Raw genomic sequence first — 16,918 nt, 5'->3', positions numbered from 1 at the left:
TTCCTGAAGGAGGAGTAGGAAAGATGTGTAACAAACAAACACAGCTGAACTTTTCAAGAAACAAATCATAATCTCCTCTCGCTGCATATCAACAGTAACATAGGACGCTGTCTGATGCCAGGAGCAAATATTTGTCTATGTAGCCTATCTAGCCCAGGGAGTGGGAACCTGTGGTCTCTAGATGTTGCTGGAATTCAGCCCTTGCCACTGGCTGCTATGCTAGCTAGGGCTGCTGGGAATTTGAGTCAACAACATGTGGAGGGTCACAGGTGGCTTTCCAGGGTCTCAAGTAAAGATACCAGGGAAACTACCTGGAACTTTCTGCATGCAGATCATGTGCTTTACCACTGAGCCAAGTTTCTGAAACTAGCTGAAATCTAGTCAACAATAAGTGACCTGGATCTACTAAACCCCCTGAAGTTAGTGGGAAACAGATTCAGAAGAGACACATGGGAACAGATGCTAGGTTCACCTGATAAGATATAGTCCAGGTTATTCTCATATGTACTGAAGCTGGAGACAAAGAAAATAACTTTCGGAATTATCTACTGACAATCAGGGCAGTATTTTGTACATAAATGTTTGTTATAAGTTGTTTTATAGAAACCTCAGAAGAAGACAGAGCAAGTATTTCAAAAATCCTTTGAAACCAATCTGGAATCTAAGGAGACCAACCATATAGGATTAAATTGCTATGCAGTAACCCCTTTCCTCAGATTTCAGTAATATTAGTAAATGTTGCTTGTTCTTCTTACCTTAGATTCTGATTCCAGAAACAGTTTAGCCACTGGACCAAATAGCACCAAATCTAATTTTCGGGGTTCAACATCATCGGGCAGAAGAAAATATTCAATATGATAAAAACGATGCATTTTTGGAATATACATGTCTCTCATTTTAGATGCTGTTCTTGAAATATCTTGTCTAGAGGCCATCGCAGGCTTATTTGCTAGAAAAATACCCCAAGAGAAATTGGAAGTGGGAAGAGAATCCAACTGTTACAAAATACCATTTTCCACATTTTATGTAAACAAATCTTTCCAAGAATCTTATTTTTCTCACACACATATGAACACACACATGTTCGGCAGAGCTGTTGGGGTCCCTGCTAGGATCTGGCCTTCATTTCTAGTGGAAGTTGTACATTCAGTTTAGCTCCCTGGCAAAACCAGTAACTCTCTTCCCAAAATCCTTTCTCAAAGGTAGTTCCCAAGCTGAGCAGGAGCATTAGTTCCTAAATTCTGTAGGCATGATACACGATAATCTTTCCCAATTCTTCAAACTTCAAGAGTTAGCAAAAACCATTCCAATATAAAGTATTTATCTACACCAGCCACAAGCCTAACCTAATTTTTCCTTTCCAGAGGGAAAACATGTTAAGCATGTTGCTGAAAAACAACAGTCTTGTGGTACTTTGACTGTGAGAATGTGTAAGGAAGCCCACACTATTGGAAGATGCTAAAGGAACAAGAGAGTGGCCAGCTACAAAGGGCCAAATCAGGCCCAGGAAGGTGTTAACAGAGCATGATGCTCCATAATGGAGGGATCCACACCTTAAACTATTAAGACAAGAGAACACATGAACTAAAAATTATGCCAGTTTCAGGCTCACAAATATACAAGACTTGGGGCAATCAGCCCAGTCACACAATATGCCAACGTGTGGGCACTGACAAGAACTCAAAAATAGTAGGTACTCTGCATCACTACCAACTGTGAGACAACCAGCAATGTAACCATTGGGCAATGCAGAATAAGGGTTTTACATAACTATTGGGGGGGATGAAACAGTTTTTTGGGGTGAGGGGCAACGTTCTCCTTAATATTTTGGGACAACATCTTCTGAAAGGAATGAAAAGGACTGATAAATGCAATTTACCTACTTGGAGCTACAACTGGAACAGCCAGTGAGACTGAGAATGTGCAGTTAATCCGGTGCTCAGAATCAAGCCCTTCACTTCTCATGGATTGAGAGCATGTTGTGCTTTCATCTTCAGGGGTAGGGTGACCACCCTCACCTGCCTCTGGGCTTTCAGTTCCAAAGGTGCTGTCCGAACGCACGGTGTTATCTGACCCTTTTGACTCAACTGGCTCACACTCATCCTCATCTTGCTCCTCAACATCTGGCAGTCTACTTGCCATCCTGTGATATAATTAAAATTATTAGTTCTTTGGACTTCCAATTCCTTCTGTTTTGTTTTAGTTCCCAGAATTGAGTGTTCCGGTTTGCGAACATTTTTTGGAAGCAGAACGTCAGATACAGCTTCTAATTGAGAGCAGAAAGCTCCTGCAGCCAATCGGAAGCTGTGCCTTGGTTTCTGAATGTTATCGGAAGTCGAATGGACTTCTGGAAATGAATTACGTTCAAGAACCAAGGTACGATTGTAATTTATACAATGCTTTTCTTAAGCACTTCAAATACTTCAGATACATTATGAAAGTGCAAATTCACATATGCATAATCATCACTTGATAGCCACAACATCAAGTGATGAGTTGCACACCTGAAATTGCCAAATCTAACAAGACTATCTCAGGCACATTGTTATTTCTGTGCTCACACATTCAGCTGGGGCTCAAGAGATTATAACCAACTGAGTGATGAGATGAGAAACCAATTAGCATGTGATTCAGCCACCGGTTAGTTATCCTTAAACTTGTAAAGTAGAATTATAAATAGCCACTCATCTGGTCACCTGTGGCAAGCAACAATTGCCTCCTGGCAGCCAAAAAGGAAAGCATTTGTAATTTGGTAGATAATTATTTTCTTCTCCAAGGCTATAAACATACCAGAAATGGCCAATATTTATAGGTGGGCATTCTGGCCATCTAGCAAACATTTATGTGGGCTAGAATGGAAATGTTGCAGTAAGATACACCAGAGTTAGTCCCACAGATCCAAGGGCAAGCCTTCTGAAGCTAAGCTGGTCTAGGCCTGATCTTAAGAGAACACCTGATAACCCTCTGACCACCACCACCTTGAGTTCCAGGAAGGAAGGAAGGAGCAGAAATGTAACCAACAGTAAACAAAATATTGCACACGGAACACTAAAGCTAAGAGAGGGAGTTTGCTTAAGGCTGCTTTCAGAATGAGCTGAGATTTGACACTAGGACTTCGTGCCTCATAGCTTACAATTAATCACTATGCTCCTCCACCCTCTCTAATGTTGACTGAGCAATGTGCCAATCTGATGAAGACTTATCACTTCTCCCACAAGATCTGTGGAAGCTGAATTGAAGGGGAAATGGGTGGGTGGGAAAACGAACACCCAGGCAGTCACAGGCAAAAGAAATAACATGGAATAACCAATGGCTGAGCACCCCAAACCAATGATGGAAATGTGCATATAAAAGCAAGCTTCCTTTCACAGTCCCCACTACACCCAAAAGGGTGTCATGTACATGATTCCCATGGCTGTATCGTACTTAGCTTTCCCACCGTGTGCATTCAACACACAATAAACACATTGCCTAATTTAAAACCGAAACCATCACACTCCCAATATGCAAACTAGGCAAATAACACTGCCTAGTTAGATGGGAGAATTAGTACCACATTAAATGTATGGGGCGGAGAGAGCACAGACATCTGCTCAGCTTTGCCATTTGGAAGACTGATTTAGGTGCTACCCCCATCTGTAGCTTTGTCTCCTGTGGAAGCTACAAGTGGTGAACGCAATATCTAAAAGCTCTTTATCAGATGTACAGCCACTAGCCTGTAAAGCAGCATCTGCCTTGCAACCTTGCATACCACCTGTTGGCAGGGGCGATGGCAGGCAAATGCTACAAGTGTTCGAAGCTGAAAAAGCACATCGACAACAGAGAAGAATCTGTACATCTGCAACAACAACAAAAAGCTTGACTGGAATTGAGGACTCCAAAGTAGAAAAAAGATTTCCAGGCAAGCCATTTCTTGGTTATTAGTATGTATGTGTGAACCACCACCATGTCCACATATAAACCAAGAGTAGCCAACATGGTGCCCTTCGGACCAAGGTAGGCAGACCCTGAAGTTTTGGATTACATCACCTAACCCCCCAATCACTGACTGTGCTGGTGGGAGTTGCAGTGCAACACCTTTGCAGGGCACTATATTGGCTACCTCCCCCCAAATAGGTGGGTTGTCATCTACGGTAATCATGCCTAAGTGTGAATGTCAGCTGGTGCCTGTTGCACTACAATATGGAGGTGCACTTTCAGGGAGTCTGAATGTATGTGTTGGCAATCCAGCCACTACCTCACAGATAGAGAACCCAGAGTACTGGGCTTGTCCCAACAAATCAAATGATTAGCTGCTGTTTCAGCTTGGCACTCATTAGTGTGGCCATCAAAGATGAAGGTTAAAGCACAACACATCCTCAATACACTCATATTCAGAAACACACGCTTTCTCTCCTTCAAGAAATCACACTATGTGCACAATCAAGTTTCTCGTTTCCAGGCCCTCTGCAGGGGAACTTATCCTCAAACTCCACAAAGAGGTGTTTTAAAAACCCTAAATACTAAAAAAAAAAAAAAAAAAACCTCTCTGCCCTTCCCCCTTTTGTCCCCTAGGACAACACAAGAGTCCCCGCGTTTACCTCGCCCGACTAGTGTCCCGAGCCATCCCGCCAACCTCGGGTAAGAAACTCGCTCTGGCCTGCAGGCGCGCGGCAACACCGACAAAAGTAAACGCGGCTTAGGCGTGGGCGTTCTGCATTCCATCTCCATCCGCCACTCTGAAAAGAAGTCCCACTCCCGCCCCTTCCAGCGCCGCAAAAGAGCTGCCCCGCGTGCTCGTCGTCCGCTTTGGTTGACGATCCTCGGCGTAGGGATCCCGAGAAAAGCACAAGTTGCTAAGGCATTCGTTTGCTCGGCCGCAAGAGGCTTTGCCCGGAAGACCGCTGTTTGCAGAGGCAACAGCTGTGGGTAAACCCCGAGGGGAGCAGAGTAAGTCGTGCAGACGCCAGCGAGGAAGGAGCGCTGGGAGCCCGAGGAGGGTCCCGAGGAAAGGGGCGCAAAACGGCGGGAGCCAGCCCGCAGGCAACACGAAAAGCACGACCTCACGCAGCGGCCTGGGATGTTGCAGACGCGTTGCTAAAAGGCTGCCCTGCGTAGTTCCACGTGCAACGGACGCGTTCCAAACGACGCTCATGAATGTTCAAGACTGCTGAGAGAACACTAGGAAACCCCACAGAACTGGGACATACACATGCTTATGATGTGAAAGCATGTTACTTGGTGGAGCTGCCAATGACACCATAGCAACGCAATGTATATATGATGTCACCAAATATGCCGTTCCCCACAAATTTCAGTGCCAGGGCCATGCACACTGCATGGCACCCACAGCCACCCATGGTCACAGGGTCAAGCTGGCACTCCTGCATAGTGTCATCAGTTTGTGGGTGCCAGACCTTTTAACCCCTGGGTGCAGCAAATCTTAAACTATAAACCATTTTAGATTATAAGCCAGTGTGTGACAGATTGTGGGGGGTGGGGAGAGGAGGGCCTCTCCCATCATGAGTAGTACTGCTCATGATGGGCCACAATCCAAGAAAGGTAAAATGGCTGCAAAGATAATGATGTTAAGCCTCCTGGGTGACTTGCTTTGACAGGCTCATTGCTGGGTAACGATGGTTTCTTGATTGCCAGACATCCTTCTTGATATTATATATGCATCAGAATTTGGAGTCGGTGGCTCCCCTGCAGCTTGAGGGAGGGGCAGGGAGAGATGAACATTTCAGCCTGGCCTTAGTTTGAAAAGGTATGCCTTTGGTGGAGGTTACACAAGTTCTCTGGGGATCTGCTGCCTGCTGACAGCATGCTCTGCTTGCATACTTGTAAGTAAATACAGTGGTACCTCTGGTTACGTACTTAATTCGTTCCGGAGGTCCATTCTTAACCTGAAACTGTTCTTAACCTGAAACACCACTTTAGCTAATGGGGCATCCTGCTGCCGCTGCGCTGCCGGAGCACAATTTCTGTTCTCATCCTGAAGCAAACCCGAGGTACTATTTCTGGCTTAGTCTGTAACCTGAAATGTATGTAACCTGAAGCGTATGTAACCCGAGGTGCCACTGTATTGCAAAGATGCCAGTATCCAATGTACTCTAAAAGGAAACCAAACACTCCACTTATCACTCATAAGAGAAAAGTGCATATCAATATCTTTATCTATCACAAGCTATCTTATTATATAGGTAACATTTGGAACATTATTAACCTGACTTTTTCTTTTGCTTCTAGTTTTTTTTGCTAAGATCAGCCTTGCTGTAGTAATTAAGCTCTTTTAACTCACTGTGTTGAACTTTTTGAACACTTACATACAGGCCTGGCTAGAACATTGTCTCGACTATGAGCCAGAGAGTACAGTCAACACCCATCATACACACCCCTTTTGATTCTATCACGTTATTCCCATCTGGATACAAAATCTGCCAAATCCTGCGTAAGGGGTTATGAGATTGGAGAAGAATCCCAGCTGTTAATGGTATGATGAACACCAGTTCTTTTTGGTATCTAGTGCATGGAAAATGAGTCATACAATGGGAAGGCTTTGCTCTTGCATTAAATTCTTGAAAGAAGGGATACTGAGTTATGCAGATTACTTAAGAAACATAACAGAGAGTGGGATTCACCTAACATAATCCATCAGTGAAAGCCCTGCAGAAGGACTTCTGCTTGCAAAAGGACTTTCCTCCTTCACTCCTTACCCCTGCCCCCAGACGTCAAAAACATCAGCCTTCCTACAGCATCTTTGGCTGAATTAAGGGAAAATGAGAAGGAGCCATGGGCGTGGTCAGGATTTTTCTTAAGGGGGACAGAAACTCAGCTGTGCATTTTGATTGATTTAGGGGGGCAGCTGCCCCCTCCCTGCCACCCCTTGGCTACGCCCATGGAAGGAGCTAGAAAAGTAGTGGGTGACCCTTCTTATGTGGCTTTTCCATAATACAAGCATTGTCAATCACAAACAGCTTAGCAATTCCATGAACTGTTGTTCAAAGGACTTGAAAGAAACAAACATGGCCATGCAAACCTATAATAAATACAACATGGTGGCCGGCTCTCAGAGACTGAATGACATTACTACTGGATTACGACATACAGTACAGCCCTGGTTTATGTCTTCTTGTGTAAACAAGATACTGCGGTCCTTGATGCTGACAGACCACCATGTAAATCCACTGAGATCTATGGTTTGACTAGATAGACAAAACGATTCTAAGTTGCACAATGTACCAGCAAATTGGCAAGGGGGTAAATAAGCAGATCAAGAGGCTCAAAGTCTCTTTATTTGCTCTTTGTGGATAGGAATGCCAGATGCTGTTGATTACTGTGAACTCAAGAGTGGTGGATGAAAGACAATGCACAGAATCTGAAGCAAAATGAACAAAGTGACCCTGGACAAAGGAACAAACAATGTAGGAAATACTATTTAGCCAGCGACTAAAGCAAGCTCCAGTAGAGTTGCCTACATTGCAGTTGCCCCCCCCCCATCAGCGTATCAGTTTCTAGGGGAAAAGACATAACTACCTGGAAACAACAGGTTGGTGGAGAGACCTTTCTATGCAACCCATCTGTTACTAAGAAGGTACAGAAACCCTGAAAGCCTACCTTGCCAGTGTGGTATAGTGGTTAGAATATTGGAGATGGACAGGGGAGACCCAGGTTCAAATCCCCCCTCAGCCAAAAAGGTCACTGGATGTTCTTGATCTGTTCACTCTCTGCCTACCCTACCTCATAAGTTTGCTGTGAGGATACAGTTGGTGGGACAACTGTGTACATAGTCCTCAGCTCTTTGGAAGAAGAGTTGAAGGAGTCAGATTCCCTTCCTGATATCAAGCAGCCTGTCTGTTGGGAAGCGTATGTATATTATAGCTATAGATTAGTTAAAGCCATAAATAATGGACTTTAACTTTCAGTGTGTCTGTCTTTCAACCGTATTGGTGATTTCAAGAGCTTAGTAGTATTTGTGTGGCTAAGTCACTGATGGTAAAACCTGAATCCTATTGATGGAGAAAAGGAATCCATTGTCTCCTGTAGCTACTGGTCTTGAAGCCACATCTTAGTTCTGCTGCACATCAGGCAGAATCCGTCTTTTTAAAATAAGCCTGGTAACAGACAGATTTATTTAATGCAAGTTCTTTAATGTCAAGATTTTCAGCTACAGCTTCCTAGATGCAGCTTCTTAATCCCCTACAATACAGTTATTTTCATTTGTTTCCACATAAGCAGATTGTTTATCTGCAGTTGCTTTTACAACATTCTAGTATCATCACATTGTTTGACACCAGCTGTCATATTGTAATAATTATTGCAAAACATTTCCACAGCAGAGAAGTGGCACTCTAGCTAGCAATAGCAGAAACCTTCACAGCAGCTAAATGGTGTTGATGAACTGGTGGTATTTTACCTTTGTGTTACTCAGTCCTACTCTCAACAGGTCTGTAGGGAGTCACATGGCTTGGCCACCTTTCTACACAATAATACTGCAGTCTTGTTCCCACTTACCTGGGAGTAAACCCTATTAAACTTACTTATCAGTAAACAAGTAAAGGACTGCAGCACAAGAAAGGCTCAAAAGCCCATAACTATGTGACTCTGTGTGGTTAATGTGTTTTTAAATTGTTCAGGAAAGGGGATTTGATGCAGCTAATATGTGCTGGGACAATTTATTAGTCTTTATTAGTCCTCTGCTCACAAATGTGACTCAAAGCAGCATACTACACAGTATAAACACTAAAACTAATTACAACAAACAAACCAATAACCGCCCCCCAAAACCCACCTCCATACAAATAAAAAACAGGTCTTACAGAACCTGCCCCATCAAAAGAGATACCTTGGTTCTCAGAATTAATCCATTCCGGAAGTCCGTTCCAAAACCAAAGCGTTCCAAAACCAAGGCATGCTTTCCCATAGAAAGTAATGCAAACTATATTAATCTGTTCCAGACTTTTAAAAACAACCCCTAAAACAGCAATTTAAGAATAATTTTACTATCTAACAAGACCATTGATCCATAAAATGAAAGCTATAATCAATCTACTGTGCTATAAAATAAATAAGACAGTATTGTAGATGATAAAAAAATAAATTATTATTTCTTTCTTACCTACACTGATGATAGTCATTGTTTGGAGGCTTTTATCCATTTCTGCAGTCACACAGTCAATCAATCAGTAGCTGAACTGGCTTCCACACAGTCAGAAAAACAATTTAACTGAAAAAGCCTCAAAAACAAAAACGCAAAATAAATAGCAAAAGCAAAAGTGCCAAACAATCCATTCCGGAAGTCCGTTTGACTTCCCAAATGTTCAAAAACCAAGGCGCAACTTCTGATTGGTGCAGGCGCCCCGGAGACAATAGCCAACAACTGCATCGGACGTTCGGCTTCCGAAAAATGTTCTGAAACTGGAACACTTACTTCTGGGTTTTCTGCGTTTGGGAACCAAGGTGTTTGAGAACCAGGGTACCACTGCAATGGATCTAGAAGTACTTGCAAGGCTATGTAGCTTTAAGTAGCTACAGTGGTACCTCGGGTTACAGACACTTCAGGTTACATACGCTTCAGGTTACAGGCTCCGCTAACCCAGAAATAGTACCTCGGGTTAAGAACTTTGCTTCAGGATGAGAACAGAAATCGTGCTCCGGCGGTGCGGCGGCAGCGGGAGGCCCCATTAGCTAAAGTGGTGCTTCAGGTTAAGAACAGTTTCAGGTTAAGAACAGACTTCCAGAACGAATTAAGTACTTAACGCAAAGTACCACTGTATATGTAAATACATGTAGATACATAGATATAAGCATTGATACTGGACTTGGATTCTTAAATCTCACCTCAACTAGCTATCACTGGGTAGATTTCAGCAGGCTGGCATCTCTACACATAGGTCAGTGTTATATGAGGTGGCTTGCTTCCCATGCTATTTGGCACATCCTCCTCCTTGCAGATAGTTGTGCATAGCATGATTCTTTAAATCATCTGAACCATGTGGAGCCTAGAGACCAGCTTCACATGTGAAGGAACAGCATGCACACAGCATCAATTGCAAGTGACCACCATGGCACCGGCCTTCATTTGGCTACATGAACAAACACACCAAGTGGTGATTTGCCACCTGTAAAATTAGTGTAGACTTTACCAATTCTGCTGTCCAAATTCTGAAAGTCACAGTGTGGGTTCTCTGACCAATGAGTTACATGCTTTGAGGAATCCGCATTGAAATTAATGAGACTGAAGGTGACTAACACTGATTTCAGTGGATATACTCTCAGCAGGATGCAATCCTAAACCTGGGAGTAAGTCCTATTTAATTAAATGGGGCTAACTTCTGAGCAGACATAGCCAAAATTGCACTGCTAAACAATTGTCTGTTGTTGTTTAGTCGTTTAGTCGTGTCCGACTCTTCATGACCCCATGGACCAGAGCACACCAGGCACTCCTGTCTTCCACTGCCTCCCACAGTTTGGTCAAACTTATGTTGGTAGCTTTGCGAACACTGTCCTCTGTTGTCCCCTTCTCCTTGTGCCCTCCATCTTTCCCAACATCAGAGTCCTTTCCAGGGAGTCTTCTCTTCTCATGAGGTGGCCAAAGTATTGGAGCCTCAGCTTCACGATCTGTCCTTCCAGTGAGCCCTCAGGGCTGATTTCCTTAAGAATGGAGAGGTTTGATCTTCTTGCAGTCCATGGGACTCTCAAGAGTCTCCTCCAGCACCATAATTCAAAAGCATCAATTCTTTGGCGATCAGCCTTCTTTATGGTCCAGCTCTCACTTCCATACATCACTACTGGGAAAACCCATGGCTTTAACTATATGGACCTTTGTTGGCAAGGTGATGTCTCTGGTTTTTAAGATGCTGTCTAGGTTTATCATTGCTGTGGTAAAATTTGCTGTCATTGTCTGATACAGCAAATTCTTCTTGATAAGAGACGTTAGCCCTAGAAGTGTTGTATCCTCATTTCAGGTACTGCATGATCTAGTAATGGTTCCTAAGGAAAACGTCAACTAGAGATTTGAGTTTTCCAGTTTTGTTGGAGCAGTGACCTGTATGCTATGCAGTTATATTGTCTGCATTGTGCTGAATTATTTCAATTACAGAATAATCGTGTTATGGAATGGAATCTCATGCCCTAGAAATAAGGGGAAAGAAGGACAGAGAATGTATTGTATCTCAAAAGGCTGTATCAGTTTATTTAATTATGGATTGTCATCATGTTGACCTACACTTTTCCTTTTTATCACACTGAATAAAAAGTAAAAGATTTACCTTCAAATTATTCATCCTCTATTCTTTTAAATCAAAAGACCAGCAGATGGGCAGTTAGCAGTTCAACAAAAGCCCAGTGTCCTTCAACACCATTTTAATGCCTTTGTTCCAGTGAGAGAAGCAACCAAGAAACTCAATCACCACTCATGTGGAAACTGCAGGTGTTGTGGTAAAATTTACGCTGACACTTTTATCGCCTGGTAAAGATTTTGTTAGTCTTTAAATCAATTATCTCCACTTGGGGACATTTTACTATTTAAAATAGCTGAGACAAACCAAATGTAATTGTTTCAACATCTGCCCCCCCAGGATCCTTCTGCTGTAATTCTTGCCTGAGAGCCATTTAGTCGACAAATGCAGAAAAACAGATGTAACTTTGCACAGTATTTGGTGGAAAAATTAAAATCAGTGAGGCTTTTCTACTTATTTTTCCTTTTCATATTTAATTATTAAACAAAGGAATAGATTTGACTCAACCTAAAAATGTTGTACAAATCAAGTCAATACAATAAAGATGTACAGCCCCCTTAGAGAATTGTTCAGTGTGACATGGATTTTTGTCAGTACCGCCTATTTCCATTTCCTTCCTTGTATCTGCCAACCCAGCCTTTGCAGTTTTCATGGAGTCCTTCTCACGGACCCATCAATGGGTAGGGGCCCATTTGTCCTTGGCGGTTCAGTTGCTTCCCTCCAAGTCTCCTTCAATTTTCTGCATCAGTTTAAGACACATCTCTTTTACCTCCATTGCTTATTTCCTTTATTACTGGATATTGTGGCTTGAATAGTGTTGAGAGCTATTTGAATGGAATCCTATAGAACAAAAAGCCCTTTAAAATATAATACATACATACATACATACATACATAAATAAATAAATAAATAAATAAATAAATAAATGAAGATGGTGGCTGCTGCAGAATAACTTAGTGTAATTGGCCTCCCAATCTCTGTTGAGCATTTTGGGATTCCAGGGGTCTTGGGCTGTGTTTCCGTCAGAAATTGGGCAAAGTGGAGACGACAGTGTCTTTCAGCTATATGGTTCTAATTACACATACATGCAGTTGAGTCTACTGTGAGGAGACTTCAGAGCATTTACATCTCAGAAGGACTTGCTTCCTGTTGATGTGAGGCAATATTATCTTTTGCAGAGTCTGACCACAATAGATAATAATGGGTGCAAAAAGGGGACCCAAGCTTCCCACTTACTGAGCTATGCAATAGGCAAACAGACAATGGGCCCATTTTCCAGATGGATAGACACACAGCTGGCCCAACCATTAGACAGAGTAAAGCAATCACTTCACGTAGCTGATTCTTGGTGTCCTGAAAGGGCAACAGACTGTTGGTTATTACAGTATTTTGTTATGGTATTTTCACCTTAGGTGTCAAAGCAGCTTGACCTGTGGGTGGGATGAGGTAGGAGGCATCATTTACTGCCTTTCCTTGGACACCAAAACGTATTAGGCCAACCCTGGCTGGAAGGATAGATAGGCCATATAACACAGAACTGAGAAGACCTTTGCTTCAGGCTGTAGTTCACCGAAGAACATAGGCTTAAAATAGCCCAAGTGCTCAATCACTGGCTTTTGCACCACAAGCAAAAAAGCCAGATAGCCTTGAACCAGTACCTTGGCTTTGATCCTAAAAGAAAGTTTATAATTGTACCACCAGCAATTAATTATTGTTGTCTACAAGCAAATGATAGTCACGCCTCTATGCCTAATCTAGCTCCCAAGGTTGCTGTGGGGATTAAATAAGGAGGGAGAAGAACAAGGTGTATCACCTTAAGCTCCCTAGAGAAACAAGTGAAGTATAAATGCAGTAGAATAAATAAATCTCCAGTTCAGAGCGATGTCACCCTATCAAGCACACCCTGAATGGGTATGGGATACTTGCTAACCTGGTCCCCTTTACCACTACATCATAATTCCATCCTTCACTAGATCTTCATGCACCGGCACATGGTTCTGGCATTGTGTCCCCGCACTGCATAAAACTAGTGATATAGTAACACACTGCTGCCATAAATCCACTACGTGTTTGGTTGTTCCCTTGTCATCAGGGATTTAGTAGTAACATTTCCACCCAGTGAATGTAACATGCAGATAGAAATCTGTTAGGAAGATGTTACTAACATTTCCTCTCAGTTTATGGTCCTGTCAACCTACAGGACTCAAGTGCATATGGGAACACAAGGAATTACTCCTGCCATTTTGAGCTGCTGGGGAACTAATGGAGTGGGAGAGCCTAAAAAGTGCTTATGTTATGAATGTGCACATTTCATCATATGAATAGCCAGAAATCTGAATTTTATTGAAGCAGACAGGTCAATGGGCTCCTTTGTTCCTCAGAAACAGTTTGCTGTGGATATTCCCAGACGGATGAAATTAAGTAACTATCCTCAACTCGCTGTGAAAGGACAGTCATTTTAATCAGCAAACATTTATTATACCATAAGCTGCCTGTCCTAATTGGGACGGGAAGCTCAATTTATTGCAACTACTCATGTGAAAGAAAGGGGACAGTTTTAAAATCTGTACAAGTACAACACACATGCTTTCAACCACTTTATGCTTTGCCAAACATTTTGTAGGGTTAAGGGGCAAGTTACTTCATCAGTGAAATATTTCTGCCTTCACAGCTTTTTCAAAAACATGTTGATTTGAAGCAAGGTACTTTTAATTATATGCTGTGGCGGAGCAAATAAACATCTTTTAGAAGTTATAACCAGCAAATCGTAAGATGCATAATTATTTTTAACCAGAAGCCCATGAAATCCACAACATAATGCAGAAGAACTGCAGCAAGAAACAAGTGTGACAGCAAGATGTTTTAAAGTGTTTGGCTACGTGTAAACATCTGAAAGCCTGTCTCCATCCCTACCAACCTTCGGGTACTGATATTTCCAGGGGTGGGGTCTCTCTTGGTAGTTTCACCACCCTCAGAAATGCCGGGAAGTGCCTGGAGAGCACTTTTCCTGTGGCTGCCCCTAAATTGCTGAACTCTCTTCCCAAAGAGGTGTGTCTAGCATCCTCCTTGCAAAGCTGAAGATGCATTTATTTACCCTGGCCTGTGACAGTTAAAGTAATTTGTTTAGTTGGACCCACCCCTTTTTTACGGTTCTGTTCCATCTGGCACTGTTTTACATGTTTTATTATGGCAACGGTGTTACCAGTTTTTATAATTATACACTCTGTTGTTGAATCCTATCTGGGACCTTATGGTAACAAATAAATAAATGCCCAAGTAGTTTCGTTGTCTTCCGGGAGTCAGTTCAGCTTTGTGAAATGTTAAACATACAGTGCAATCCTATGCATGTCTACTCCAAAGAGAGTCCCCTTAGGTCCACTGAGCTTGACTGCCATGTAGGTGATTGTATATATGACTGTCGCCTTATGTGCCTTGAAAAATGGGCCCGTAACATTTCTGTTCCTAGTGACAGCTTAATTATTGAAACTTTATGAAGTTGGAAATGAACACTGAGACCAGCGCAAATGCAATAAAATAATAATTAAATAATGAGCTATTTGCTGACAAAACCCAGGAATGAATAAGCTGAGTCATTTACTTTCATCCTTCAGCAAAAACATAGTTGAATTTATTACTGTTGCTCTTGAGTGGTGCTACTATAACAAAAGTTCTGTAAACGCTCCCATTTTAAAGTCCTGTTTCTGAAGATTAATTCTACTGAAACAAATTGCTTCAGGTTGACAATAGTGGGAATGTTTTCAGAATGAATAGGCTATTTTAAAGGCTCAGCTAATTAGGAGACTGAGATTTACCAGTTTCAAGTGCATTTTTAAATTGCCTGATCACTATTTATTTTTCCAATTGCATTTGGCTGGCCTTGGTGTTAATTTCTAACTTAACCCCCCCCCCCAAAAAAAAAGAATTAAGGGGAGATATTTCACGTGCAAGTACAGATGTGGGAAGATCCGAAAACTGCTGTCAGTCTCATGTGCAAAAAGTTTGCAGAGTTTATTGATCTGAATCAGGTGCACGGCAAGCTTCTATGCTTGCAAGTTTAGAGTTATATGGTGGATACTGCTTTTTAATAATCACAACTCTTTTTTTATTTGAAAGAAAAACAAACGTTTAGCCAGAAGTATGAAGGGCTCGGCTTGAGTAAACAAGTTGTTTACTGCTAAATACCCGCTTTCTGTGCTGGGGGGGGGGGCAGGTACTTGACTGTAGGAGAAAAAAGTGGTGGGGAGATCCGCAGCTCTTAAATCTAAATTTTGCTGCCCCGACGTGCTTTCTGATATCCGATCCCCAAAGTTTCTTGAGGCTGCTGTTGCTCATGTGATGCTAGTTGTTTTTTGTTTTTTTGTTTTTTGTTTGCTTTGATTTGATTTGATGCCTAGCGGTTTTTATCATGCCTAGAGCCGTTTAGCAGGCCGGCAGGCGTGGTGCTGGTTGCTATTATAAACATCTAGCAAAGCAGGAGGGAGGCGCCTTCTCGTTTCGCCGGGGAGGGGCGGAGCGAGGCAGGAGGCGTGGCCCGGGGAGCTCTGCCCGTCCTGAGCCGGGGAACTCGATTGCGAGCGGGAAGCATGGTCGGAGGGAGCGGCGAGCAGAGTTGCGAGGAGGCGGCGGCGGCGGCGCGCCAGGATGGAGCCGTCTGATGGCTGGGATCCCTACGGCCGCCCGGCCCGCCGGACCCAGTGGCTCGTCAGCGCCCTGGCATACCACTACGGGCTGGACCGGGGCGTGGAGAACGAAATCGTGGTGCTGGCCACGGGCTTGGACCAGTACTTGCAAGAGATCTTCCACCACCTGGACTGCGAGGCCGAAGGCAGGATCCCCGGCGAGGACTTCCGCACCCTGTGCGGGGTGCTGGGGCTGCAGGGGGACGGCGGCGGCGACGAGGCGACCGCCGACCCGGAGGAATGCGCCGGCCTCTGCGAGGACGTCGCCCCGGAGCTGACTTTCCGCCAGTTCCACGCCAAGCTGTGCGGCTACTTCAGCGCCAAGGCCGGCTGCCCCGCCACGGGCCGGGGCGTCGCGGGGGTGGCGCGGCTGCCGGCCGGCAAGGAGAGCGAGCACATCGAGACCCAGATCCGGCTCCGCAGCCCGCTGCGCCGCCGGCGGGAGAAAGAGGCGGGGGCCGGGCGCGGGCCGTCGAGCAAGAAAGAGGGCGGCCGTCGGAGCAGCAGCAGCAGCAACGCCAGGGGGTCTGCTTCCACCTCGTGCACCTCCTCGCCGTCGTCCTCGTCGTCCTCTCCGCCACCTTCTCCCCCCGGGCCCGGCTCGGATCGCCGGCTGGTGCCGTCGGGCTCGTGCTCCCGGGAGTGCTACGAGGAGATCGTGGCCTTGGAGCAGGCGGAGGACCGCATCGTCAAGCTGGAGGACGAGAACGCCAGCCTGCGCGAGCTGGTGGAGGACATGAGGGCGGCTCTGCAAAGCAGCGACGCCCGGTGCTTGGCGCTGCAGGTGAGGGGCCGGAGGGGGGAGGCTGTCCAAGCGTGGGCCCACTTCGTTGGAATTGTGGACACGTGCAAAAAAGAGCCTTTCTCGCAGCACCCTGTAAAGTTTCATCAAATAGTTTTCAGGTAGTTTAAGGACTGTTACGTCGACAGCGCGCGGCCCTCTAGGGCTCTCTGGGCGTGGGAAATCTCCCCAGGCCACGCCTCCTCCATAGGCACGCCCACTCAAGGCCACGCCCCAAA

The 16,918-nt window shown here is 44.3% G+C and overlaps 2 protein-coding genes across 18 annotated transcripts in view; one reads left to right on the top strand and one right to left on the bottom strand.

The window, feature by feature from the left end:
- CFAP92 (cilia and flagella associated protein 92 (putative)) overlaps positions 1-5,461 on the bottom strand; it is a 332,392-nt gene extending 326,931 nt beyond the window's left edge. For 3 of the 10 annotated variants that reach the window (XM_083489177.1, XM_083489175.1, XM_083489179.1), the window contains exons 1-3: positions 4,581-5,456; positions 1,884-2,143; positions 756-949 (exon numbers count right to left, since the gene is read on the bottom strand). In XM_083489177.1, the coding sequence (XP_083345303.1) occupies positions 756-949; positions 1,884-2,143; positions 4,581-4,606 (480 nt within the window). In that variant the 5' untranslated portion in view covers positions 4,607-5,456. Of the gene's footprint in view, positions 1-755; positions 950-1,879; positions 2,144-4,580 lie in introns of all 10 variants that reach the window. The other 7 variants (XR_014522460.1, XR_014522461.1, XM_083489180.1 and 4 more) reach the window with 4 other exon arrangements.
- A 10,150-nt stretch (positions 5,462-15,611) lies between these two features.
- EFCC1 (EF-hand and coiled-coil domain containing 1) overlaps positions 15,612-16,918 on the top strand; it is a 62,194-nt gene continuing 60,887 nt past the window's right edge. For 2 of the 8 annotated variants that reach the window (XM_083488990.1, XM_083488987.1), the window contains exon 1: positions 15,612-16,682. In XM_083488990.1, coding sequence (XP_083345116.1) covers positions 15,861-16,682 — 822 coding nt within the window. In that variant the 5' untranslated portion in view covers positions 15,612-15,860. The remainder of the gene's footprint in view (positions 16,683-16,918) is intronic. The other 6 variants (XM_083488991.1, XM_083488985.1, XM_083488989.1 and 3 more) reach the window with 5 other exon arrangements.

This window comes from Podarcis liolepis, assembly GCF_965112155.1.
Source record: "Podarcis liolepis genome assembly, chromosome: 2".
NCBI lineage: Eukaryota > Metazoa > Chordata > Lepidosauria > Squamata > Lacertidae > Podarcis > Podarcis liolepis.
Note: the sequence above shows the minus strand (reverse complement) of the source record. Positions and strands in the feature narration are given on the sequence as shown.